Source organism: Numenius arquata, chromosome W (genome assembly GCF_964106895.1).
Source record: "Numenius arquata chromosome W, bNumArq3.hap1.1, whole genome shotgun sequence".
In the NCBI taxonomy this organism is placed as follows: Eukaryota; Metazoa; Chordata; class Aves; order Charadriiformes; family Scolopacidae; genus Numenius; species Numenius arquata.
Window position 1 is genome coordinate 2724480 of NC_133615.1, and position 25334 is coordinate 2749813.

The 25334-nt window shown below is 48.7% G+C and overlaps 1 protein-coding gene across 1 annotated transcript in view; it reads left to right on the plus strand.

Moving 5' to 3' along the window:
• LOC141476738 (unconventional myosin-Vb-like) overlaps window positions 1-25334 on the plus strand; it is a 170439-nt gene that overhangs the window by 118923 nt on the left and 26182 nt on the right. Inside the window, exons 22-28 of the mRNA XM_074165546.1 lie at window positions 7677-7916; window positions 12547-12631; window positions 14039-14187; window positions 15332-15451; window positions 16752-16889; window positions 18872-18934; window positions 24932-25171. Of these exons, the coding sequence (XP_074021647.1) occupies window positions 7677-7916; window positions 12547-12631; window positions 14039-14187; window positions 15332-15451; window positions 16752-16889; window positions 18872-18934; window positions 24932-25171 (1035 nt within the window). The remainder of the gene's footprint in view (window positions 1-7676; window positions 7917-12546; window positions 12632-14038; window positions 14188-15331; window positions 15452-16751; window positions 16890-18871; window positions 18935-24931; window positions 25172-25334) is intronic.

A 25334-nucleotide genomic window follows, 5' to 3' on the forward strand; every position in this document is an offset into this window, starting at 1 on the left:
CCTGGTCTAGTGGGAGGTGTCCCTGCCCATGGCAGGGGGGTTGGAATTGGATGATCTTTAAGGTCCCTTCCAACTCTAACCATTCTATGATTCTATGATGATGTGGTGGTGGTAGCCTTTTACTGCTGACCAGACACTTGTAAGGGTGGGACACCACCATGGAAGTGCAGATGCACTTGGATCTTGGGTCTCCACTGAAGAGCTTCCTCAGTAAGCTCCAAAAACTGTGTTGTAATTGTGAGAACTGCCCAGAAGGATGAGGAGGAGGAAGATAAAATGGGATGATTTTGAAAGCTCTTGCTTGAAAATCCGACCCAGCTCTATGTGAGATCCCGATGTCAAACAGACTTTGGCCATTACTGAACCATACATCCTGTGAGTCACATCACCTGGAAAGTAAAGGGTAAATTGGGTAAATATTCACTTTGCAAAGTAGTTTGAGCACATTTGTGGTATTAGAGGTAACCACTGCTCAGAAGGAGGAGCCACGATGAGGGGTGAGATGGCGCCATGTAAGCGATGGATGGCTTGATGGTCTTAGTGTGACACCTTGATCACAGAAGGGCCTTCGTCAAATGCCACTTGTCATTGATGAGCTGCAGAATAATTGTTTGATTACACACTTAGGAGGGTTTTCCCACCTACCAACCTGAGACTTTGCAAATTGATCCGATAAATACCCTCTGTGTTGCTTCCTAGGGCTCTCCAAGGTCTTCAAGGATAAGGAATGCTGAGTAGGGCCTGACTGTATCCGCTAATATTAATTGAGAAATTCATATCCACCTATATCCTTAAAAAGCCCCTTTATGGGCAGGATAAACGTTCTCTGTAATTGATGATACCTTTTTATTTATAGTACCATTGATTAATTATTGCAGTTTATCATTGCATTTCGGCTGTTGTCCCTTACACATCACCCGTGGTTTCCTCGTCACCTTAAATCTCTCCCGTCCCTGTAGGACACCGGAGGTTCCTGCCGTGAAGATGATGAGAAATGACTCCGTGTTGGCTCAGACGCTGCGGAGTCGAGACACCCGGGGATTTGCGTTACCCCTGGCCGCTTTCGCTTTTTAATTGGCTGCAAAGCGTGCATCGCGGCGGAGTCTGACTCCTAAATCCCGATGTTTAATTTGAAAATTAAACTTGCATAGATTTTACAGATAAACTGTACCTTAGGAGGGGAAAACTGTAGGCATAAGGTGCTTTATCAGTATGTCAGAAACCTGTTTGATACGACTGCCCCTCATCTGGAGGGTATTTAGTGAAATTAATAGGAGGAGTCGTTTCAGGTCCGTGTACGTAGGCTGGATTCGTGCAAGGAGCATGAACGTCTGCATCACAGAATCACAGAATGATACAGGGTTGGAAGGGACCTCTGGAGATCATCTAGTCCAACCCCCTGCCAGAGCAGGTCCACCCACAGCAGGTCCCACAGGAATATGTTCAGGTGGGGTTGGAATGTCTCCAGAGAAGGAGACTCCACCACCTCCCTAGGCAGCCTCTCCCAGGGCTCTGCCACCCTCAAAGAAGTTCCTCCTCATGTTTAGATGGAACTTCTTATGTTCGAGTTTGTGCCCGTTTCCTCTTGTCCTGTCCCTGGGCACCACTGAAAAAAGACTGGCCCCATCCTCCTGACACCCACCCTTGAAGTATTTATAGGCCTTGATCAGATCCCCCCTCAGGCTTCTCTTCTCCAGACTCAAAAGACCCAAGTCCCTCAGCCTCTCCTCGTAAGGGAGATGCTCCAGGCCCCTCATCATCTTTGTAGCCCTCTGCTGTCCCCTCTCCAGCAGTTCCCTGTCCTTCTTGAACTGGGGAGCCCAGCACTGGTCCCAGTGCTCCAGCTGTGGCCTCCCCAGGGCAGAGCAGAGGGGGAGGAAAACCTCTCTCGACCTGCTGGTTACCCTCTTCCTGATGCACCCCAGGATGCCCTTGGCCTTCTTGGCCACAAAAGGACATTGTTGGCTCATGGTCATCCTGTTGTCCACCAGGACTCCCAGGTCTTTCTCCTCAGAGCTGCTCTCCAGCAGGTCACCCCCACCCTGTCCTGGTGCAGGGGGTTATTTCTCCCCAGGTGCAGCACCCTGCACTTGCCTTATTGAAGTTCATTAGGTTCCTCTCTGCCCACCTTTTCAGCCTGTCCAGGTCTCGCTGTGTGGCAGCACAGCCCTCCATCGAGTCAATGACCCCTCCCAGTTTGGTATTGTCAGCGAACTTGCTGAGGGTACACTCCATCCCCTCATCCAGGTAACTGATGAATATATTGAAGAGGACTGGACCCAGTACTGACCCCTGGGGGGACTCCACTTGTTACAGGCCTCCAACTAGATTCTGTGTCACTGATCACAACCCTCTGAGCTCTCTCCTTCAGCCAGTTCTCGGTCCACCTCACTGTCCATTCCTCTAATCCGCACTTCCTAAGATCACCTATGAGGATGCTGTGGGAGACTGTGTCAAAAGCCTTGCTGAAGTTAGGGTAGACAACATCCACCACTCTCCCCTCGTCTGTCCAACCAGTCATGCCATGATAGAAGGCTATCAGGTTAGTCAGACATGGCTTCCCCTTGGTGAATCCGTGTTGACTACTTCTGATAACTAGTCCACTGGATTATGATATTTTTTTTCTGGCGGCAGTGAGTTTGTTGCATCCTATTTTCCCTGAAGTAGCTTCATTTCAGTCCTTGCTGATCTCTAACCGTGACCTTTCAGAATGCCAATTAACTTCAGAATTAAAAAAAACAAAGAAATAAATGGGCAGGTAACCCGGAGAGCTGCGGTTGTATCATTTTCTGTCTTGCCGTGGAAGAAAATGTTTCTGTACCTGCTCCTTTTAGCTCATGCGTGAATAGGAAGCTGCAATACTCTCCCTGTGCCCCCGAGGAAGAGGAGATCTTTGAAGACATTAAAACCTGTTACCGTATTTCAGGCTCAGCTCACAGGCTGTAGCATCCGTAACTGGCCCTATTTAATTCAGTTTGTAAATCAGGCGAGGGATTTGGTTTTTTGCGCGCGCGAGAAAGCTTTACAAAGGGCAAATCGTGCCTGACAAATTTGGTGGCCTTTTACGACACTGCCACAGACTTGGTGGACAAGGGCAGAGCAACAGACGTCATCTACCTGGACTTAGGCAAAGCGTTTGGCACTGTCCTGCACGACATCCTGGTCTCAAAATCGGAAAGTCCTGGGTTCGATGGATGGACCACTTGGTGGATAAGGAACTGGCTGAATGGCCGAACTCAAAGGGTTGTGGCCAATGGTTCGATGTCCAATTGGCGGCCAGTGACGAGTGGTGTTCCTCAGGGGTCGGTACTGGGACCAGTGCTGTTCAACATCTTTGTTGGAGACATGGACATTGGGATAGAGTGCACCCTCAGCAAGTTTGCCGACGACACCAAGCTGTGTGGCATGGTTGACACGCTGGAGGGAAGGGGTGCCATCCAGAGGGACCTGGACAGGATGGAGAGATGGGCCCGTGCAAACTGCATGAAGTTCAACCAAGCCAAGTGCAGGGTCCTGCACCTGGGACGTGGCAATCCCAAGCACAAATACAGGTTGGGCGGAGAATGGCTGGAGAGCAGCCCTGAGGAGAAGGACTTTGGAGTGCTCGTGGATGAGAAGCTCAACATGAGCTGGGAACGTGCGCTGGCAGCCCAGAAAGCCAACCGGATTCTGGGCTGCATCAAGAGAAGCGTGGCCAGCAGGTCATGGGAGGTGATTCTACCTCTCTACTCTGCTCTTGTGAGACTCCACCTGGAGCACTGTGTCCAGCTTTGGAGTCCTCAACACAGGAAGGACATGGACCTGTTGGAACGGGTCCAGCAGAGGGCCACAAAGATGATCAGAGGGCTGGAGCCCCTCCCCTATGAAGACAGGCTGAGAGAGCTGGGGTTGTTGAGCCTGGAGAAGAGAAGGCTCTGGGGAGACCTCATAGCGGCCTTCCAATATCTGAAGGGAGCCTACAGGAGAGCCGGAGAGGGACTCTTTGTCAGGGAGTGTAGTGACAGGACAAGGGGTGATGGTTTTAAATTGGAAGAGGGGAGATTGAGATGAGATATTAGGAGGAAATTCTTTGCTGTGAGGGTGGTGAGACCCTGGCCCAGGTTGCCCAGGGAAGTTGTGGCTGCCCCATCCCTGGAAGTGTTTAAGGCCAGGCTGGATGGGGCTTTGAGCAACCTGCTCTAGTGGAGGTGTCCCTGCCCATGGCAGGGGGGTTGGAACTCGATCTTTAAGGTCCCTTCCAACTCTAACCATTCTATGATTCTATGATCTGGTTTGCTGCAAAATATCCACGATGGACCACTTTCTTCTGTCCGCATCGGACCGTTTTCTTCTTTTTATTGGTTTGGGGTTTTTTTTCCAGTTCATTTTTTTTTAAAAAATGTGTATTTTGTAGCTTCCCGAGATGCTTTTAAGACTTGTATATGTTCACGCGGCCGATATTTAGACTCGCAGTGAGGTCCCTACGCTGTCTCTGAAAGCGGCACTATCTCTGTGAGCATTTCTTGTGAATGAAACTAGTTTGGGATGAAGCTCTTGTCTCTGCAGCTGTCAGCAAAATAAACTTCAGGTTGGTTCAAAGAGGTTGAAAGCGGGACGGTCACGGCTCTGCTGGGCTGGATAATGATTTAAATTGAAGCAAGATTGAGTTTAACGAGGGACGTTGAGCCGTCTCCGAGTGCGGTGGGGGACCAGCTGTTTCCCTACAAGACAGTAGATGCCCCCCACCTAGAGAGGGCCCAAAAGGATTCATAGATTGGTCCAGGCCGGAAGGGACCTCCAAAGGTCATCTAGTCCGACCTCCTCGCAGTCAGCAGGGACACCCCCAACTAGACCAGGTTGCCCAGGGCCTCATCGAGCTTCACCTTGAATATCTCAAGGGAAGGGGCCTCAACCACCTCCCTGGGCAACCTGTTCCAGTGTACCACCACCCTCATGGTAAAGAACTTTTTCCTAATATCCAACCTAAATTTCCCCTTCTCCAACTTAAAACCATTGCCCCTCGTCCTGTCACTGCAGGCCCTTGTAAAGAGACTCTCCCCAGCCTTCCTGTAGGCCCCCCTCAGGTACTGGAAGGCCGCTATGAGGTCTCCCCGGAGCCTCTTTTTCTCCAAGCTGAACAACCCCAGCTCCCTCAGTCTGTCCTCATAGGAGAGGTGCTCCAACCCCCTGATCATTTTTGTGGCCCTCCTCTGGACCCGCTTCATCAGGTCAATGATCAGATGATCAGAGCAATGGTGGAAGACACGATCCTACGAGCCACATTTAGGATTAAGTTCTTCTAGATCCCCGATTTGGGTGGAGGGGTTCGGTATCCACCACGTCCCCATGCATTTATACTAGGGTGTGTCTGGTCTGGAAGAACCTGTGTAGACCTAGAAGATGAAATTCTCTTCTTCCATGGGTTGTTTTTTCCTTTTCCAGACTGTAAAGTTCTTTGAAAACTCCGTTGTACAGGAGCTAACGGGAGCCTTTGACTCTTACAGAGATTGATCAGACGTTTTTTGCATTGAATTCTTTTTTTTCTTGCTTACTTGACCCTGGTGAACATCTCAGGGGAAGAAGTTGCAGCTCAGGATCTGTGACTTTGCACCTTTACTGCTTATCTCGATGAGTCAAAAATTGTATATCAGGATTTCCCAAGTCCATGGACTTTTTTAAATGACACATGCGTATCTTTTAAGACTTTTGCCTTCTGGCTTCTTCACCTCAAGCTTTTCTTGGCCTCCACATGAACTAAAACCACTTCTGGATGGAAGGAGCAGTTTCTCCTGAGCTGCTGTGACTCCGTTGATGACTAAAGCTCTGAGAAACACCAAAAGGCCAAATTGCAGATTACCGGGACGTTCATCTGCTCTGGACAACAATCTCTTAGCAAATATTTTCCAGCAAGACCAGGAAAGATCAAAACTGATCATTTCTGATGCTCCAGTGAAATATCCACCAAAATCCCGTTTAAGAAAGGAAAGTTTCCGGGTCTGTTTTACAGGGAGCGATACGGAGCCCAGATCTTTATAGCTGTACTGAAAGCTTTCAAAAATCGAAACTTTAAAAACCAGACTGCATTTTAAATTTAAAAATGGTTCTTTTGCTCTCGTGGTCATCTGTTAGCGGAGCTGCTGAGTTGGCTCTTTCCTGGAGCTCTTGGTCTGTTGTGAATTCATCGTTGTTTCTGGGGTTGGCTAATAATGATGACATTTTATTGGTTACAAGGTAGTTCCCTTTGATTTTGATGGAAGCTGCTGAATTTTCAGGTCTCGAAACTTGGGAGAAAATCATTGCTAAGTGCTTTAAAAGAGGAAATCTGAGCGAATAAAAAGACTGTTGAGCTGGCGCATGGCTTGAAGCTGGGATTTAGGGAGCTTTTTGGGCTCAAGGCTGCCATTGTACTGCGGTCATTGTCATAGAATCATAGAGTTGTCTAGGTTGGAAGGGACATTTAAGATCATCTAGTCCAACCATCAACCTAACTCTGATAAAAAAAAAAACAATGAAAAAAACCCCACATCACTAAACCATGTCTCTGAGCACTATGTCAACCCGTCTTTTGAATACCTCCAGGGATGGTGCCTCAACCACCTCCCTGGGCAGCCCATTCCAAGGCTTAATAACCCTTTCCGTGTAAAAGTTTTTCCTAATATCCAATCTGAACCTCCCCTGGTGCAACTTGAGGCCGTTTCCTCTCGTCCCATCGCCTGTTCCTTGGGAGAAGAGACCGACCCCCCCCGGCTACACCTTCCTTTCAGGGAGTTGGAGAGAGCGAGAAGGTCTCCCCTCAGCCTCCTTTTCTCCAGGCTGAACACCCCCAGCTCCCTCAGCCGCTCCTCACAAGACTTCACCAGACCCCTCACCAGCTCCGTTGCCCTTCTCTGGACATGCTCCAGCCCCTCAATGTCTTTTTTGTGGTGAGGGGCCCAAAACTGGACCCAGCCCTCGAGGTGGGGCCTCACCAGTGCTGAGTACAGGGGGCCATCACCTCCTGAGTCCTACTCACCATGCTGTTCTTGACACAGGCCAGGATGCTGGTGGCCTTCTTGGCCACCTGGCCATACTGCTGGCTCATGTTCAGCCGACAGTCGACCAACACCCCCAGCTCCTTTCCCACTGCTTTCCCAGCTCCAACCACTCTGCCCCAAGCCTGGAGCGCTGCATGGGGTTGGTGTGACCGAAGGGCAGGACTGGCACTTGGCTTTGTTGAACCTCATCCCATTGGCCTCGGCCCATCCATCCAGCCTGCCCAGATCCCTCTGCAAAGCCTTCCTACCCTCCAGCAGGTCAATACTCCCACCCAACTTGGTGTCATCCCAGGTTCCTGCGGGCACAGGAGTCAGGCATAAAAGGATAAACTGCAAACCCAATATTGCAAACTTAAAAATAAAATTGCGTTAAGCGACATTGTTTGGAAGCTGTAATAAAAGGGTTAGATTTTTTTGGTTTGGTTGCCAGGGCTTGCTTTGCTTCAACTGTAACATCAATTTAACGGATGCTTGTAGAATCGTTACCAAAATATTATTGAGCTTTTGAAACTGGTTTTAGCTTGAGGAGCTTTATTAGTATATGCATGGAAGTGTTTGTTATCCGAATTTTGTTACCGCTCAAGGATTTTTGATGGTTACTTTTGTAGTGCGTTGCTTTTTGCTTATGGTCTTGTTTTCTTCTTTTTGGGATGTTGGCTGCAGAACAAGGAATACAAACTCCTGAACGAGCAGCTCTCTACGCTCGCGTCAGCCCACTCCTCCGAGGTGGAAAAGCTGAAGAAGGAACTGGTTCAATACCAGCAGAGCCACCGGGGCGACGGCAACCAGCTAGTCAGCATGCAAGAAGAGATGGAGCATCTCCGGCTGGAGCTTGAGAAAGCTCATGGTGAGAGGAAGGTTGTAGAAGACAGCTACGTCAAGGAGAAAGACCTACTGAGGAAGGTAGGTGTATTTGTCACATCTCCTGTTGTCTAGGTGCTCATACTGGTGAAAGCTCACTCTTCATAGAATGATTCGGGTTGGAAGGGACTTTAAAGACCATCCAGTTCCAACCCCCTGCCCTGGGCAGGGACACCTCCCACCAGACCACGTTGCTCAAAGCCCCATCCAGCCTGGCCTTGAACCCCTCCAGGGATGGGGCAGCCACAGCTTCTCTGGGCAACCTGGGCCAGGGTCTCACCACCCTCACAGCAAAGAAGTTCTTCCCCAGATCTCATCTCAATCTCCCCTCTTCCAGTTAAAAACCATTACCCTTTGTCTTATCGCCCCACTCCCTGACTCTTCACAAGTCTGAAGGGGAAAGACTTAATTTCTATTCTTTAATTATGATTATTTTTAAATTGTTTTTATCAGTGAATGCCCCTAGAATTTGCCTTTTAACCAGCTCATGGGGCAACAAGGGCAGGTGGATGTCTCTATAGGAGCGTCAACTGCCTCATGGCAGGAGGATGCCCCATCTTGATGCCTTTTGAGCTGCCAACCATCAAGAAACTCCCCAAACCCCAACCCCTCTGAAATAAGGGCACTTAATAACCGTGGATATTCCAGAGCTTCGTGTATATACAGTGATTCCTCGTGGCGTGTAATGCAAAATCCTGGAGAAGGCTTTTAGAAATGCTGTAAATATTAGGAAGATGTTCTTCCTCAGCCCAGCCTGGCATGGGACATGAGGGCCACTGCTCCAACACCAGCTGGGCTGGTTTTTACAAGCTTTTATAGGAATTGGAGCTGTGATGTGGACTAAACTTCTTTATTTTCTTCCCTTCTTCCGTGCAAACTCCTAAGCTTTCTGGATCTCTTGAGGTGAAGGTGGCCCAAAGCTGCCACCATTGCACGAGAAAGCTTTCCAGTGGGAGAAACAGACTTTGGAATGTGAGGGGTTTTTTTGCAAATGTTAAAAATGGACCTTTTAATCTGAATTTCTTCGCTAGTCAGGTTCATTCGAAATAACTTTCACACCCATTCTCATAACCTAAGGCACTAAGGTATGGGTTCGGTTTCCTGCTGCCAATGTTTGTGACTGCTCAGATAAAATCCGGGATCTTTTTTCTTCTGCGCCGGGGGTTGAAGTGGTTTCTTTCGTCCTGCTGTTGGAAAGAACTTAGGGCTTTTCTGCTCAATGCACAGGAAAAGCTGTTTTGCAGCTGTTCCTCTAGAAAAGTACTTTTTTGTGTGACGACGTGAAGTTGAGTGGCTTTTGGAGATGGAAAAAAAAAGGTCTGGAATTAGCTGTGTTTTAATTACGGTGGAAGAATGCCCAGATGGGGCTCTTCTAAGGACCTTCACTCAGCAGCACTTGCCCTGGGCAACCTCCCTTTGTGGGTAAGCCCTGTTGGTGGGTTTGGGTGAGTAGATACGGGGACCCTGTGGTCAGGATAACTTCATCTGAACATCTGAAATGTGTTTTGGGGGGTGTTTCTCAAAAGATCATTCGACCCGTACGTGTGTTGTCCCTTGGCTGGACCACGAGCTGTTGGAAAAGCAGTTACTCCGCTCTTTGCACGTATATTGTACCCACGCAGAGACGTATGGAATCGGTGATTTTCTTTCCTCCAACACCAAACGAGAAGATCCTTTTTGGCACAGGGCTGGGCTCCTTTGCTGGTTGCAGCACAGGCTTTTAGAGCCTGAAACGATGCTTTATTTTGAAGGTGATGCGGCTGGGGAAAAACTGCTTCTCTTTGTTCTTGATTGCAAATCCCCTTCCAGCGCTCGGAAGAAAGCTTTATTTAATGACTTTCATGCTTTCAAAAAAGTATGAAAACAAAGCCCTTGTTGTAGAAGTGCCTGCAGCAGAGCAAATACCGTGCGCTTTACCGGGACGATAAATGGTTTAATTATAAAACATTTCTACTCAGCAGTGCGGGCTCCCCTTTCTGACCTCAGCTTTCAATTGCTCCCTTCGATTCCTCGTCTTTGGGAAGATGGGAGAAGACCCGTTTCCTCCCTGGAAACAAAACCCGAAAATTGCTTTCCAAGCAAATTTAGGAGAGAGATTTTTGAGTAGTTCTAATAACTACCAAAAGCGTGGGGAGCGTCGTGAAACTGAATTCAGGCGTGAGAAGCGCTTTTCACCTCCAACAGCAAGATTGCACCATGGTGGTGGGATGCGCTCCCTCCGGAGATGGTACCCCAAGTCCTCAGACACTTCGGAGTGACACTGAGGTGACGGCCTTAATTTTATCGACTTGAGCTGGGGCGGCAGCTTCTGCAAATCCATATTAGTTAGGATTTTGTTACGGATAAAATGGCCTTTAATCTCTTCCTTACAGCTTTTCTCTCCGACTCCTTAATTTTAGAATAGCCCTTCTTATTCCATTTTGTGATAAAGTTCAAACCATCAGATCTGTGTGAGTACCAACAGCTATTCCTAGATTTGGTAGCACCTAATCATCTCAGTTGATGAGCTGGGATCATTCTCTGCATCAAGAAGAGCGTGGCCAGCAGGTCAAGGGAGGTCGTCCTCCCGCTGTACTCCACCTCAACTGGATCACTGGGGTCCAGTTCTGGGCCCCCCAGTTCAAGAAGGACAGGGAACTGCTGGAGAGGGGACAGCAGAGGGCTACAAAGATGATGAGGGGCCTGGAGCATCTCTCTGATGAGGAAAGGCTGAGGAGGAGCTTGGGTCTTTTTACTCTGGAAAAGTCTGAGAGGGGACCTCATCAATGTTTATCAATATCTAAAGGGCAGGTATCAAGAGGATGGGGCCAGTGTTTTTTCAGTGGTGCCCAGGGACAGGACAAGAGGGAACGGGCACAAACTTGAACATGGGAAATTCAATCTAAACATGAGGAGGAACTTCTTTCCTGTGAGGGTGGCAGAGCCCTGGAAGAGGCTGCCCAGAGAGGTGGTGGAGTTTCCATCCTTGGAGACATTGAAACCCCACCTGGACACGTTCCTGTGGGACCTGCTCTGGGTGGCCCTGCTTTGGCAGTGGGTTGGACTAGATGATCTCCAGAGGTCCCTTCCAACCCCTATGGTTCTGGATGATTGAGGATGCTTGTGGGGAAGACTGAAGTCTTTGCTGGGAATTCATGCCAGCTGGGCTTCCTATAAATTCTACATAGTGGTGACAGCAAAATTATTGTTCTCAGACACTGGAAATTTGTATTATGGTGTGTACAGTGTTATCTTTGGTGTCTTGAGCTCCTTCTCTGTGTGTAGCCAGTTTCTAAGCCGTGGTTCGAGGATGCGACGGAGCAGACAATCGGAATGATGTTGCACTGGGATGATGCGTTCTCCTGCCTGACAGCAGCAGAATCACCCTCCTTTAACCATAGCAGGGTATTTTGCTTGATCACAGAATCCCAGAATGCTATGGGGTTGGAAGGGACCTCTGGAGATCATCTAGTCCAACCCCCTGCCAAAGCAGGGCCACCCAGAGCAGGTTGCACAGGAACGTGTCCAGGTGGGGTTTGAATGTCTCCAGAGAAGGAGACTCCACCACCTCTCTGGGCAGCCTCTTCCAGGGCTCTGCCACCCTCAAAGTGAAAAAGTTCCTCCTCCTGTTGAGATGGAACTTTTTATGTTCAAGTTTGTGCCCGTTTCCTCTTGTCCTGTCCCTGGGCACCACTGAAAAAAGACTGGCCCCATCCTCCTGACACCCACCCTTGAAGTATTTATAGGCCTTGATCAGATCCCCCCTCAGTCTTCTCTTCTCCAGACTCAAAAGACCCAAGTCCCTCAGCCTTTCCTCATCAGGGAGATGCTCCAGGGTCCTCGTCATCATTGATAATGGGATGTTTTTGTGTTTTTATGTTTTGACGTATCTCTGTCGGAGGCATCGAAATTCCTGAGGATGAACAAAATTACAGGATGGGTTGGTCAGTGTCAGTCCAGCTTGTTGTTGTGACAAGTAGACTCGCTCCCTTTTATTTTTCATGAAGGAGGAGTTAAAAAAACCAACCAACCTATTTTGTAGGATTTAGTTTCCGTTGCCATTAATTTTTGCAAGCGATATTTGGTTTTAATTTGCTATATATGCTCCTGTTGTGTTACCAAAGGCCCTGGTACACCCTGTGCATCACTAGAGGTTCTGCGGTAGAGTTGAAGCATTAAAGTGACTATAACCTTAATTCGTGACAATAAACATGAAATTAAAAAAGCCTGAATTATTTAATATTCATTTTCCGTGGTGCTCAAATTAACTTGGTCTACCTTAACTGCTTAAATACCACCCAACAGTCAGTGCTGAGTTGAAGATAGGAAGGAAACCCCCTTGAAATGGGGAAATAAACCTCTGTTGTTGGGGAAATGAACCTCTCCGATCACTTGTGGGAGTTTCTCTCCTGCAGATCGTGGTGGCCAAGTCCAGCTGCTCGGTATTTCGTAAGATTCTGCTAAAAATCTGAATTTAAGGGAGAAATGAGTTGGGGAAAAGCAAAGTTAAGTCTCAGTTGTAGAGCGGTTCATCCTGCGCTTCAGCTCCTGATGTACAAAGGATAACTTGGCAAAACACGAGGGAAAAGATCTTTTAAACGGCAAAGAAAAGCCCGAACAAAGCTCCCTGTCTCCGGCCAGGTGAAATGTAATCCCTCCGCAGCAAGCAGTAATTCTTTCCCTTGTTTCGCAGCGCATAGCCGACTTGGAAGAAGAAAACGCTCTCCTGAAGCAGGAGAAAGAGGAGCTCAACAGCAGGATCCGCTGTCAATCTGAAGGTAAGAAAAAATCCTTACGGCGTTATAATTCCTCCGCTAAACGAGGAGCTTCACCTCTTCTCCCCTCTCAAACTTGTTTTTCCTGCGTGTTTTTCCTACCTTGAAAAGTGCAAAGCTTTTTACCCCCCCCACCCCACTTTTCCGGGTGTTTTTTTGTTGTGGGGAGAGTTGTCTTCGCGCTGTCCTGCTGGTGGACGGCAAGACAGAGGCTGGTTTAACTGGTGAAATGTGGAATAAAATACCTAAAAGGGCTTTTTAATTCAGTTACGTGGCAGCGTTTACCGCAGGTGATGTGAGAGGCAACGAGACTGGGAAGGATGGAGGGGAGGGAGTGACAACATCCCGAGATGGATGAATAAAGGATCCGAGGAACGGCGGAGTTAACGATATTAAGCTGTGACGAAGGCTTTCTCTAACGTGACAGGAGTCTGTGCGTGTTTTTTAAAGCAGAGACTCAGACGGCGAGACGTCCAGAGAGGAAAACAATCTGGGGAAAATCCCAAGCCACAAAAGAAACTCTCATGTGTGTTTTGAGCTTTTTTTATTATTATTATTATTATTTTTTACCATCCTTTTCAGCTTTGATTTTGTTGCAGGATTTACAAAGCATCACGCGTCATTCTGTGGATGCCTCTAGCGCTGCTCTGTGGTACACGTGAAGTACCTCTTGCTCTCAGCCTCCTGTAAAAAAATACAGGCGTGAAAATTACACGTTCAAAAGAAACCGGCTGCAAATATTTCTTCATCTCTTACGGGATGCTTTCGGGGCATCGAAGCTTGAGGGAAGCGGGTGGAGGGGTTTGGCTTGGTGTCCACCCATTTAAAAAGGCACATGGATTATATTTACCCAGTTTCTCGAAAGAGGAGGGACGAGATTTGCTTCCAAAAGGGAAAAAAGAATTTATTTGGGTATTTATTTGAAACTCTGCAATCTTACCGTGGTAAATGGTTGATGATGACGTGAGAAAGTGATGCTGCGGTTGACTTGCTCCTGTGCCAAATCTGGTGGTGGGAAGCGGGCAGAGAAGTCTTCAAATGCACTTAATCGTGAATATTTTTCCATCCTGTGCTGGTCTTCTCTGAACTGGGTTCATGGCTGGCCCAGTTGAGTTAAACATAATTAATAGATCTGATGGTTTGTAGGTGCTGGAGGTTTTGCTTTAACTGGGATGGCAGAGGACTGTGGTCTCTGAGCAGGAGAGCTCAAGCTGTTCCAAATGGCAAGGAGACAGATCCAGATTATAATAGTCTCTAAATATTAGAGAATGCTTATTTGTATTTTAGAGCTTCTTGGCAGAGAGCATTTTGTTAATTAGTCATCGTTATTGCATATGGTTAGAAGAAACTAATTTCAGAGATGAAGATTGTAATTTCTTTTCTTTTTTTTTTTTCCCCCTTATTTTAAAGATGAATTTGCACGAAACACAGTTGAGGAAAATATCCAGATGAAGAAAGAGCTGGAAGAAGAGAGGTCTCGTTACCAGAACCTGGTAAAAGAGTACTCGAGGCTGGAGCAGAGATACGACAACTTGCGGGATGAAATGACTATTATAAAGGTAAGGAAACTGCAGTTATCCCCCTTCTGTTGTGTCCTGGACGTGACGTTGGTGGCTGGATGATGTGGCCGACTCAACCCCAGAACGTTTAATAGAACTGATATTATCGGGCTTGATAGTTCTAAGACTGAACTTTGACGTTGAAGCCAAACCTTATTTGTGCCTTGAGAAAAGAGCTTCATCTTTCACGCTTTTCTTTTAATTACCTAGAGATATCTGTGAATCTCAGCAAAAGCTGGTTCATGCTTCTTGTTTTGCTTTTTATTTGTTTCACACGGAATCACAGAATGATATGAGGTTGGAAGGCACCTCTGGAGATCATCTAGTCCAACCCCCTGCCAGAGCAGGTCCACTCAGACCAGGAACGTGGCCGGGGGGCTTTGAATGTCTCCAGAGAAGGAGACTCCACCACCTCCTTGGGCAGCCTCTTCCAGGGCTCTGCCACCCTCACAGGAAAGAAGTTCCTCCTCATGTTTAGGTGGAACTTCTTATGTTCGAGTTTGTGCCCGTTCCCTCTTGTCCTGTCCCTGGGCACCACTGAAAAAAGCCTGGCCCCATCCTCCTGACACCCACCCTTGAAGTATTTATAGGCCTTGATCAGATCCCCCCTCAGGCTTCTCTTCTCCAGACTCAAAAGCCCCAAGTCCCTCAGCCTTTCCTCATCAGAGAGATGCTCCAGGCCCCTCATCATCTTTGTAGACCTGATCATTTCAGTGATGTTCCTGCAGAGGCATTGGCTTAAAAAAACGACAAAAAAAACAAACCCCAACAACGTGACTTCAGAATTTCAAAAGCCAAAGTTTTTAGGTTCAGCTTTGCTAAAGCGTTAGAAGAACTGCTGGATTAGGTGGAAGGTTGAGCATTTAAAGGGAGCCCCGGAGGGTGCCGTGAACAGCATCATCTTGAGCTCAGATTTGCATGTTGGCACTTAAAAGGCACCTGGCCTCATGAAAAGCCTTTAAACTGAGCTTCTATATCGCTTCACATAGAACTAGAAAATGGAATTCTCTAGAAGTCCACAGTCAAGCCTTTAGCAAAGGTAAACTTCACATATAGACATGTGTTTGTTCTAAGAAACAATGTTTTGTGGGGAATCCTTCCTTAAACGCTGAATACATCGTGTATCTGCACATCTCTTTGGCAGCAAGCACCGGGACACAGGAGAAACCCATCCAACCAGAGCAGTTTGGAGTCCGATTCCAATTATCCATCCATCTCAACCTCTGAGATTGGAGACACCGAGGATGTGATTCAACAAGTGGAGGTAGAGGAAATGGGGTGGGCTCGAGGGGGGAGAGGAGGGATGGTTGATGTGGGTATGGGGGGGTAGAGGTTGGACTACAAGGTGGGAGGGATGAAATTAATTTCCCCCTCCAGAAACACAGCGTTGAATTGTGTGAGAGGGATTGCAGGGTTGTGGTGCTGTGTCAAGTGCTTACTCATCTGGGATCTGGACAGGCTGGAGAGGTGGGCCCGTGCAAACCTCCTCAAGTTCAACCAGGCCAAGTGCAAGGTCCTGCACATGGGTCAGGGCAATCCCAAGCACAAATCCGGGCTGGGCGGAGAATGGCTGGAGAGCAGCCCTGAGGAGAAGGACTTGGGGGTGTTGGCGGATGAGAAGCTCAACATGAGCTGGGAACGTGCGCTGGCAGCCCAGAAAGCCAACCGCATCCTGGGCTGCATCCCCAGCAGCGTGGCCAGCAGGGCCAGAGGGGGGGATTCTGCCCCTCTGCTCTACTCTGGGGAGACGCCCCCAGTGCTGCCTCCAGCTCTGGGGCCACCAACAGCAGAAGGACATGGACCTGTTGGAGGGGGCCAGAGGAGGCCACGGAGATGCTGCGAGGGCTGGAGCCCCTCTGCTGTGAGGACAGGCTGAGAGAGTTGGGGGGGTTCAGCCTGGAGAAGAGAAGGCTCCGGGGAGATCTTAGAGCCCCTTCCAGTCCCTCAAGGGGCTCCAGGAAAGCTGGGGAGGGACTCTTGATCAGGGAGGGGAGCCATAGGATGAGGGGGAAGGGTTTGACACTGAAAGAGGGGAGATTGAGATGAGATGTGGGGAAGAAGTTCTTTGCTGTGAGGGTGGTGAGAGCCTGGCCCAGGTTGCCCAGAGAAGCTGTGGCTGCCCCATCCCTGAAGGTGTTCAAGGCCAGGTTGGAGAGGGGGCTTTGAGCAACCTGGTCTGGTGGGAGGTGTTGGAGGAGGTTTGGAACTGGGTGATCTTTAAGGTCCCTTCCAACTCAAGCCGTTCTATGATTCTCTAAACCAACTAATAAATAATTGGCTAGAAGGGACTTGGTAGGGCATTTTTAATGTTCTTAGCTGTGGCCCCAATCAGCCACTTACATTCACGTTGGGCTGTTAAACGCTCAATGATTTATTAAGATGAGTCAACTGACGTTAAAAATAGGTGCTTGAAATGGGGGTTTGGTCTTTGAAAGTACGTGCCTTCCTCGGGATGCTCCTGTAACCAGGCTCGGTGCTGATGTATAGTCAGGGTCTGTCACTCTGTGTGATTTCAAAACTTGACTGAGCTCTTCTCCATTTTCTACTCCCCTGTTCTTCTCCAGGAGGTCGGGATGGAGAAAGCCGCCATGGACATGACCCTCTTCCTAAAGCTACAGAAGCGAGTGAGGGAGCTCGAGCAGGAGAGGAAGAAGCTGCAGACCCAGCTGGAGAAAAAGGAGCAAGAGAGCAAGAAATCCCAGGTGAGAGATGTCTTTTCATTGATACTGATATTTCATGTTGGGAACTGGCTTCCCTTGCTTGCTGGAGGACACGGGATATAGGAATTGAGGTTTGAGAGTGATAGGTTCAAGTTAAGAGGCGGCAAATCCAGCTGGGAAATGGAGAAAAACTAAGGACAATTGGACGATACTGATTTTTTTTTTATTTTTTTTAATTTTTATTTTCTCTTATAAGCTGGTTATAACAGATTTTAGGACAGAATCTTAAGAATCTTGAAAGCAATGAGGTGTAGGATCAACTTTGGAGCATTTTATTCTGCCTGCACCGATGAAGCCGTGAAGAGAAAGGCCCCGGTACCCCACATCTCCACGTTTCTTTTGGTTGAGTTGGGTTATTCAAGCGCTTCTTTGCAACCACCTCCTTGTCAATCAGTCTTGTGTCCTTGGTTTGGTGTTAGAATCTATATGTGTTTCTTTTTTTTTTTTAATCCTTAGTAATGATCATATAGGAATATAGCATAAAAAACGGTATAATAAACTAGAAATACGAAGATAACTGTTAGTAGGAGGCGTTCTTTCTTTTCTCTGTATTGCAGGGCAGGGATATTCCTTCGACATATTCTTTCTTCCCTGTGAAAAAAGATCTTCTTCCAGTTTAAGTGTTTTCCTTCTAAGTAACTTAAAAATAAAGATATCCGTTCCTGGCAGCCCAGTGATAACTTAGGAGTCGGTCCTGCCTTGCAACTGGAATCTGGAAATACAGCGCTCTCCAACTGCCAGTGAGCTGCTGTTTGCCATAGGGGGCTTTTAATAGAATGACAGAGTGATATGGTGTTGGAAGGGACCTCTGGAGATCATCTAGTCCAACCCCCTGCCAAAGCAGGTCCACCCAGAGCAGGTTGGACAGGAATGTGTCCAGGTGGGTTTTGAATGTCTCCAGAGAAGGAGACTCCACCACCTCTCTGGGCAGCCTCTTCCAGGGCTCTGCCACCCTCAAAGTGAAGAAGTTCCTCCTCGTGTTGAGATGGAACTTCTTATGTTCAAGTTTGTGCCCATTTCCTCTTGTCCTGTCCCTGGGCACCACTGAAAAAAGACTGGCCCCATCCTCCTGACACCCACCCTTGAAGTATTTATAGGCCTTGATCAGATCCCCCCCTCAGGCTTCTCTTCTCCAGACTCAAAAGCCCCAAGTCCCTCAGCCTCTCCTCATCAGAGAGATGCTCCAGGCCCCTCATCATCTTTGAAGCCCTCTGCTGTCCCCTCTCCAGCAGTTCCCTGTCCTTCTTGAACTGGGGAGCCCAGAACTGGACCCAGTGCTCCAGCTGTGGCCTCCCCAGGGCAGAGCAGAGTGGGAGGATGACCTCCCTCCACCTGCTGGTCACACTCTTTCTGATCCTGATTTCTTGTGTATTTTTTACCCTGCCCTCTGTAACTGAGGCTTTGCGGCTCATCGAGAGGCACCGAGTGTGGGAGACGACGCACGCCGTGAAACAGCAACGCTGTGTGCGTGTGGTCACGAAGCAGTAAAGATGCTCTTACATGAAACACTGAGCAAGTGCCATCACTTCTGATTTCATAATTGAAATTTCTGGGGCTTTTTGTTGCTTTGTTTGGCAATTATTTTGTTTATTATTCTCCAGCGTGAGATCTATGTATCTTTTAGCAAACACAGCGAGAGACTCAACAAAATCCTCAACGGTAATTAGTTACTTGCTTCAGCAGATGTTTTTACTGATCACCTCGAGCAATTTGCAGTCAACACTTGACACGGGAAGCTTCCCCAGCCTCCCGTCTCGTTGTCAAGGTGTTAATGAGAGATTAAACCATTTTCTCCTGAAGCTTCCCCGCTATGTGTTGCTGGAACTCCGTCTGACGGCAATTAACGACATCGTTATGGTTGAGGTGGCCGGCAGCGATGCGGCAGGGCTGGCTGTTGATGGAGACGTGTCTAACCATCCTGTGCCGTGTTTTTAAATATAAATTTATCTCTTTAATCCATGCAGGTAATTGAAACGAAGAACCAAGTGACTTCGGACCATGAAGATCTCGCATACAACAGTCTGAAGGTGAGCGAGGTGCTCCTAATTAGCGCTGAAACCTATTGCTTGGCTCCAACAGCCTGAACAAATTGTCTGAACGTGGTAATAACCCAAAACCTTCTCTAATCGGTTCTATCAGAGACAACATTTTGATATCTGTAGCTCTCCGTCAGGTCCTGGGCCTGGGGTGATGGCTTTTGCTTTTTTGGTAGTGCAGACCTGGATTTCGGATCATAGAATCATAGAATGGTTTGGGTTGGAAGGGGCCTTAAAGACCATTTCATTCCAACCCCCTGCCCTGGGCAGGGGCACCTCCCACTAGAGCAGGTTTCAGAATCACAGAATGCTATGGGGTTGGAAGGGACCTCTGGAGATCATCTAGTCCAACCCCCTGCCAAAGCAGGTCCACCCAGAGCAGGTTGGACAGGAACGTGTCCAGGTGGGGTTTGAATGTCTCCAGAGAAGGAGACTCCACCACCTCCCTGGGCAGCCTCTTCCAGGGCTCTGCCACCCTCCCAGGAAAGAAGTTCCTCCTCATGTTTAGATGGAATTTCTTGTGTTCAAGTTTGTGCCCGTTTCCTCTTGTCCTGTCCCTGGGCACCACTGAAAAAAGCCTGGCCCCATCCTCCTGACACCCACCCTTGAAGTATTTATAGGCCTTGATCAGATCCGCCCTCAGGCTTCTCTTCTCCGGACTCAAAGGACCCAAGTCCCTCAGCCTTTCCTCCTAAGAGGAGGCCTCCAGGCCCCTCAGCATCTTTGTAGCCCTCTGCTGTCCCCTCTCCAGCAGTTGCCTGTCCTTCTTGAACTGGGGAGCCCAGAACTGGACCCAGTACATCCTTAAGTGGAACTCGCACTTGTCCCAAGGCGTACAGCATTACAGAGGTGTAAAAGAGGTCCCCAAGCTCTAGCGGCGATGGCAACAGCCTCACTCCTTAGGAAGGGGCTCATACAGGGAAGTATGAGCCTGTGTAAATCAGAGGATAGCACCACCATGCCAGGAATTTGCCCTCTCTTCTGTTCCTACTACTCGATAGGAAAAGGAAATAAAACCATCTAGAAGCTCATTTTGTGATGAGTTTCCAAGACATTCAAACCCCACCTGGACACGTTCCTGTGGGACCTGCTCTGGGTGGACCTGCTTTGGCAGGGGGTTGGACTAGATGATCTCCGGAGGTCCCTTCCAACCCCATAGCATTCTGGGATTGTGACTGTGTAACTTGTCAAATAAATCAGTGCTATTGCACTACGGAGAGGAAAGAGCATTTCTCGCAGCGCAAAGAGCGATCTCCCTTTCCACGTTTTATTTTATCTCCTGTTCTGCCATCACTGATACAGGTGAAAAAAGGGGGTGTGAGCAGGGGACAATAGGCGTCTCCCCCATGTTTGTAGATATTTTAACGTTGCTCCATGAAATCCAGCAAGAAAAGAGCAGGAAATGAATTTAGAGGTAAAGTCTGAAAGGAATCCGTGCTAATGGGGTTTTGGAGCTGGGCTTTCTTCCCTCATCTTCCTGGCTTGGTTTCTAACCAGAGCACGGCTTGATACGGCCCGTCCGTGGAGTCAGGAGAGTGGCTGAGTCATTTGAAAAAGAAAAATAATAGAGGAAGGGGAAGGGAATGGAAGGGAAAATGGAAGGGAAAATGGAAGGGAAAATGGAAGGGAAGGGAAAAGGGAAGGGAAAAAGAAAGAAGATGAAGGAAAGGGAAAAGGAAGGGGAAAGGGGAAGGGAAAGGAAGTGAAGGGAAGGAAAAGGGAAGGGAAGGGAAAAGCAAGAGGAGGAGGAAGGAAAGGAAAGGGGAAAGGAAAAAGCAAGAGGAGGAGAAAGGAAAGGAAAGGGGAAAGGGAAGGAAAAAGCAAGAGGAGGAGGAAGGAAAGGAAAGGAGAAAGGAAAGGAAAGGGGAAAGGGAAGGAAAAAGCAAGAGGAGGAGGAAGGAAAGGAAAGGGGAAAGGAAAGGAAAGGGGAAAGGGAAGGAAAAAGCAAGAGGAGGAGGAAGGAAAGGAAAGGGGAAAGGGAAGGAAAAAGCAAGAGGAGGAGGAAGGAAAGGAAAGGAGAAAGGAAAGGAAAGGGGAAAGGGAAGGAAAAAGCAAGAGGAGGAGGAAGGAAAGGAAAGGAGAAAGGAAAGATTAAAGGGGAGGAAAAAGGAGAGGAGAGGGAAGGGAAGGCAAGGGAAGGCAAAGCAGGGAAAAAGCAAGAGGAGGAGGAAGGTGACACGCGGAAACAAACCCTACAACTCGAATAGAGTTATAAAGCAGGTATGTTTATTGCGGCGCCGGGTGCAAGGGGGATTTCTCCTCCAAACTTGCACACCGGCTCGTAAAGCAAGCATCTATTTATGTTAAAAAGCATACATATTCATTAATGTGGGCTGGGTTATTATAATTAATTCTAAGAAAAGGCATTACTATTCTAATTATTTCTAGGAACTCATTATCATAAGTCTCCTCCCCTTGCCGCATGCCTACTGTCGCCCGGTGGTCGTGGGCCGGGGTCTTCTGGAGGAAGGCTCATAGTCTTCTTCACCGTGTACTTTTACCTTTGGCTTAGAACGCTGGGCTGGCTGGACCCCAAACCGCGGGACTGGTCCCGACCAGATGGACACTGCACCCAGACAATTGGGTTCCTCCTTAGCGTGCAGGCTGTTCCCGCTATCTTATACACAAGGCCAGTTCCTTATCTTGGAATGCTGGGCTCCTGGGCTCCGAGCTCTGTTCTTTGCCAAGCTGTACTAAATCTACACTAACGACCTTTAACCATTCATTCTCCGAATCAAAGGAAAGGAAAGTGGAAAGGAAAAGGAAGGGAAGGGGAAGGAAAAGGGAAGGGAAGGAAAAGGGAAAGTAAGGGAAAAAGAAAGAGGAGGAAGGGAAGGTAAAAGGGGAAAGGAAAGATGAAAGGGAAGGAAAAAGCAAGAGGAGGAGAAAGGAGAGGGAAGGGAAGGGAAAAAGAAAGAGGAGGAAGGGAAGGTAAAAGGGGAAAGGAAAGATGAAAGGGAAGGAAAAAGCAAGAGGAGGAGAAAGGAGAGGGAAGGGAAGGGAAAAAGAAAGAGGAGAAAGGGAAGGTAAAAGGGGAAAGGAAAGATGAAAGGGAAGGAAAAAGCAAGAGGAGGAGAAAGGAGAGGGAAGGGAAGGGAAAAAGAAAGAGGAGAAAGGGAAGGTAAAAGGGGAAAGGAAAGATGAAAGGGAAGGAAAAAGCAAGAGGAGGAGAAAGGAGAGGGAAGGGAAAAAGAAAGAGGAGAAAGGAAGGGAAAGGAAAAAGGAGGAGAAGGAAAGAGGAGGAGGACAAAGGGAAGGAAAAAGGAGGAGAAAGGGAAGGAAAAGGAAGGAGAAAAGCAGGGGTCTTATCCAGCAAATAACAAAACTCGGAGAACAGCCGTTTGCGTAGAGAAGCAGTCAGTCAATCGCTTTCTTTTCACCGTTCTGTCCCTGAGCGCGATGAGAAAAGAGGGGGAGCGGGTCGGTGCTTTTGCCGCATAACGAGACCGGGATCGGTATCCATTTCCCACCCCGCACACACTTTTCGAACTCGTGTTTTCAAAACCAGTTCTCGAAAAAGGGAACGTCTCAAGAGCTCGCCTCTGCCGAGCTGCGGTTAATGCGGATGCGGAGGAATTGCTGGATCGCGTTGCATTTCCGATTTCATTATTTATTTATTATTTTTTAACGACAGACGGTATAAAGTACCTGACTCTGCTCTGTTACCGATGGGGTTTGTTCAGCTCGGAGTCTGCCCAGATGCCAGATGGGCTATTCTGGTCACACCTCTGCTGTGATAAGGCACGCTATTTATAATTTGTAAGGATTTATAATTATAACACCCGTTTCCTATGGAAACGAGATTTACACAGCTGTGCTGGCTACACACTGTATAAATTGGATAAATTCCCCCCTTCCCTCCCAGCCATTTTTGGATTCGTTAGCTCGCCTCAGCCAAAGCTGATAATGAGGCAGATATCCCAAAGATAAGAGGGATCGTGCAAGAAAGCTGTGGAAAGGGTCAAAAGGGAGAGGGAAGCACCTGGATCTGGGGGGGGGGGGGGGGGGGGGGCGGCGTGAAGAGCTTGTGCTGTTGTAGACACTAGGGAATCCACATGGGGGTTGCTCGGTCCCTAGGAAAGAGCTGACCCCAAGCTGGTCAGACACCAGGCTTTGTCACCTCGCTTGCAGGCATCCCTGGTTTTTCCATGTCATAGTTGGATGATGTTCCTTTTGGGTTTGGGCATTGTCCCCTGGGTGCGTGGGGACAGGAGGGAGCAGTCCTGGGTGCCACCATGAAGCAGCTGGTGATGGAGCATCTGGTGCAAAGAGAAAGGTGGACTGTTGGGATTTGGGCCATGAGCAGGACCCTGGGGGTCTGGCTCTGCTCCCCAGCTGCGACCCATAGCAAGGACCTGGACAGGCTGGAGAGTTGGGTGGAGAGGAACCTAATGAAGTTCAACAAGAGCAGGTGTAGGGTCCTACGCCTGGGGAGGAATAATCCCCAACAGTGTTACAGGTTGGGGGTTGACCTGCTGGAAAGCAGCTCTGCAGAGATGCACCTGGGAGTCCTGGTGGACAACAAGTTGCCCATGAGCCAGCAATGTGCCCTTGTGGCCAAGAAGGCCAATGGTCTCCTGGGGGGCATCAAGAAGAGCGTGGCCAGGAGGTGGAGGGAGGCCATCCTCCCCCTCTGCTCTGCCCTGGTGAGGCCACAGCTGGAGCGCTGGGTCCAGTGCTGGGCCTCCCAGTTCAAGGACAGGGAACTGCTAGAGAGAGTCCAGTGTAGGCTACAGAGATGATGAAGGGACTGGAGCATCTCTCTGCTGAGGAAAGGCTGAGAGACCTGGGGCTGTTCAGCCTGGAGAAGAGCAGACTGAGAGGGGACCTCATCAATGCTGAGCAATATCTAAAGGGCGGGTGGCAAGAGGATGGGCCCAGACTCTTCCTAGTGGTGCCCGGTGACAGAACAAGGGGCAACGGGCACAAACTGGAACAGGGGAAATTCTATCTGAACATGCGGAAAAATTTCTTTCCTGTGAGGGTGGCAGAGCCCTGGAAGAGGCTGCCCAGAGAGGGTGTGGAGGCTTCTTCTCTGGAGATATTCCATACCCACCTGGACACGTTCGTGTCCAACCTGCTCTGGGTGGACCTGTTCTGGCAGGGGGTTGGACTAGATGATCTCCAGAGGTCCCTTCCAACCCCTGTGGTTCTGTGACTGCCCCGTCCGCAGGAGCAAAGCTGCTCTTGATCCAGCTGGATGCCCCAGGTTGGTTTTGGGTGCCGGTGAAGACCTGCCAGATGTGGTGTTACCACCCGCAAACAAAGCTTCATGGTGAAATACTGAAATGAAGGCTGTCTTAGCTGCCAGAGTTTTATTCCTCTGTCTTCTACTGCCATGCAAAAGCAAATAAGCCCTTCAGTTGACTCTGCAAACACGCCGATGCTCGTGCATCGTTATTCAGGAGCAGGAGTTGGCGTCAAAGATGTACAATATTGCCCTCGCCTGTCAAATGCCGGCAGCCGACGAGACGTCAGGGCGAGAAAATCCTCCAGCTGCAAACATCTCCCTTGGGTTGGGGGAGAAATTACACAATGTACGAGAAAAGAAGCCCTAGCGGGAATTCCGCCAGCCGTAGCTCACCTTTACGGGATGCCTGTCAATGGTGGAAATCGGCGTCTTCCACCTTATTTAGTGAATATTAAGGAGGAGTTAAACAATGTGAGGTTTGTGGTGATTCCGTGATTGAGTGGAGAAGAAACAAACGCGTTTGGTATCTCTAATGGGTTGCTTTTTTGTTTAAAAATAATGTCAACGAGGAAAATCTCCCTTCTGTCACCCTGTAGTGTTGTTATTAAATAGCGAGAGGTTACTAATTACAGTAAAAATAGTTTTTTCCGAACCACCCGTGGCCGAACTGGCAGCGGAATCCAGATCCTGGCCTGAATCCATCATCGGTGATTGAGTTACCTCAAAGGCGTCTCGGAAAAGGACGAGGCGCTGCAAGAGGGTTCATCTAAACTGGTTTACGGCTTGGTATTTTCCAGAGGCAAGAGCTGGAGTCGGAGAACAAGAAGCTGAAAAATGAACTCAACGAGCTGAGGAAGGCGATCGCGGACCGAGCCACCCAGAACAACTCGTCCAACGATATTCAGGAGAGTTATAACCTCCTCCTGAACCAGCTGAAATCGGCCAACGAGGAGCTGGAGGTGCGGAAGGAAGAGGTGCTCATCCTCAGGACGCAGATCATGAAGGCAGCCCAGCAAAAAGAGACGGGCAAAAACATGGTAATTGCGAGGGTAATGGATTTTCTTCTCATTTTTCTATTCCGTCGCTGGAAATTCACTGCTTTCCTGAGGGATGCGATGTCTGCTTTGGTAGGCTCTGGGTGGCACGATGGTGCGGGGACGGTCTAGAAGGTTCTGCAGGGTTATAGGAGGTTCTGCCTGT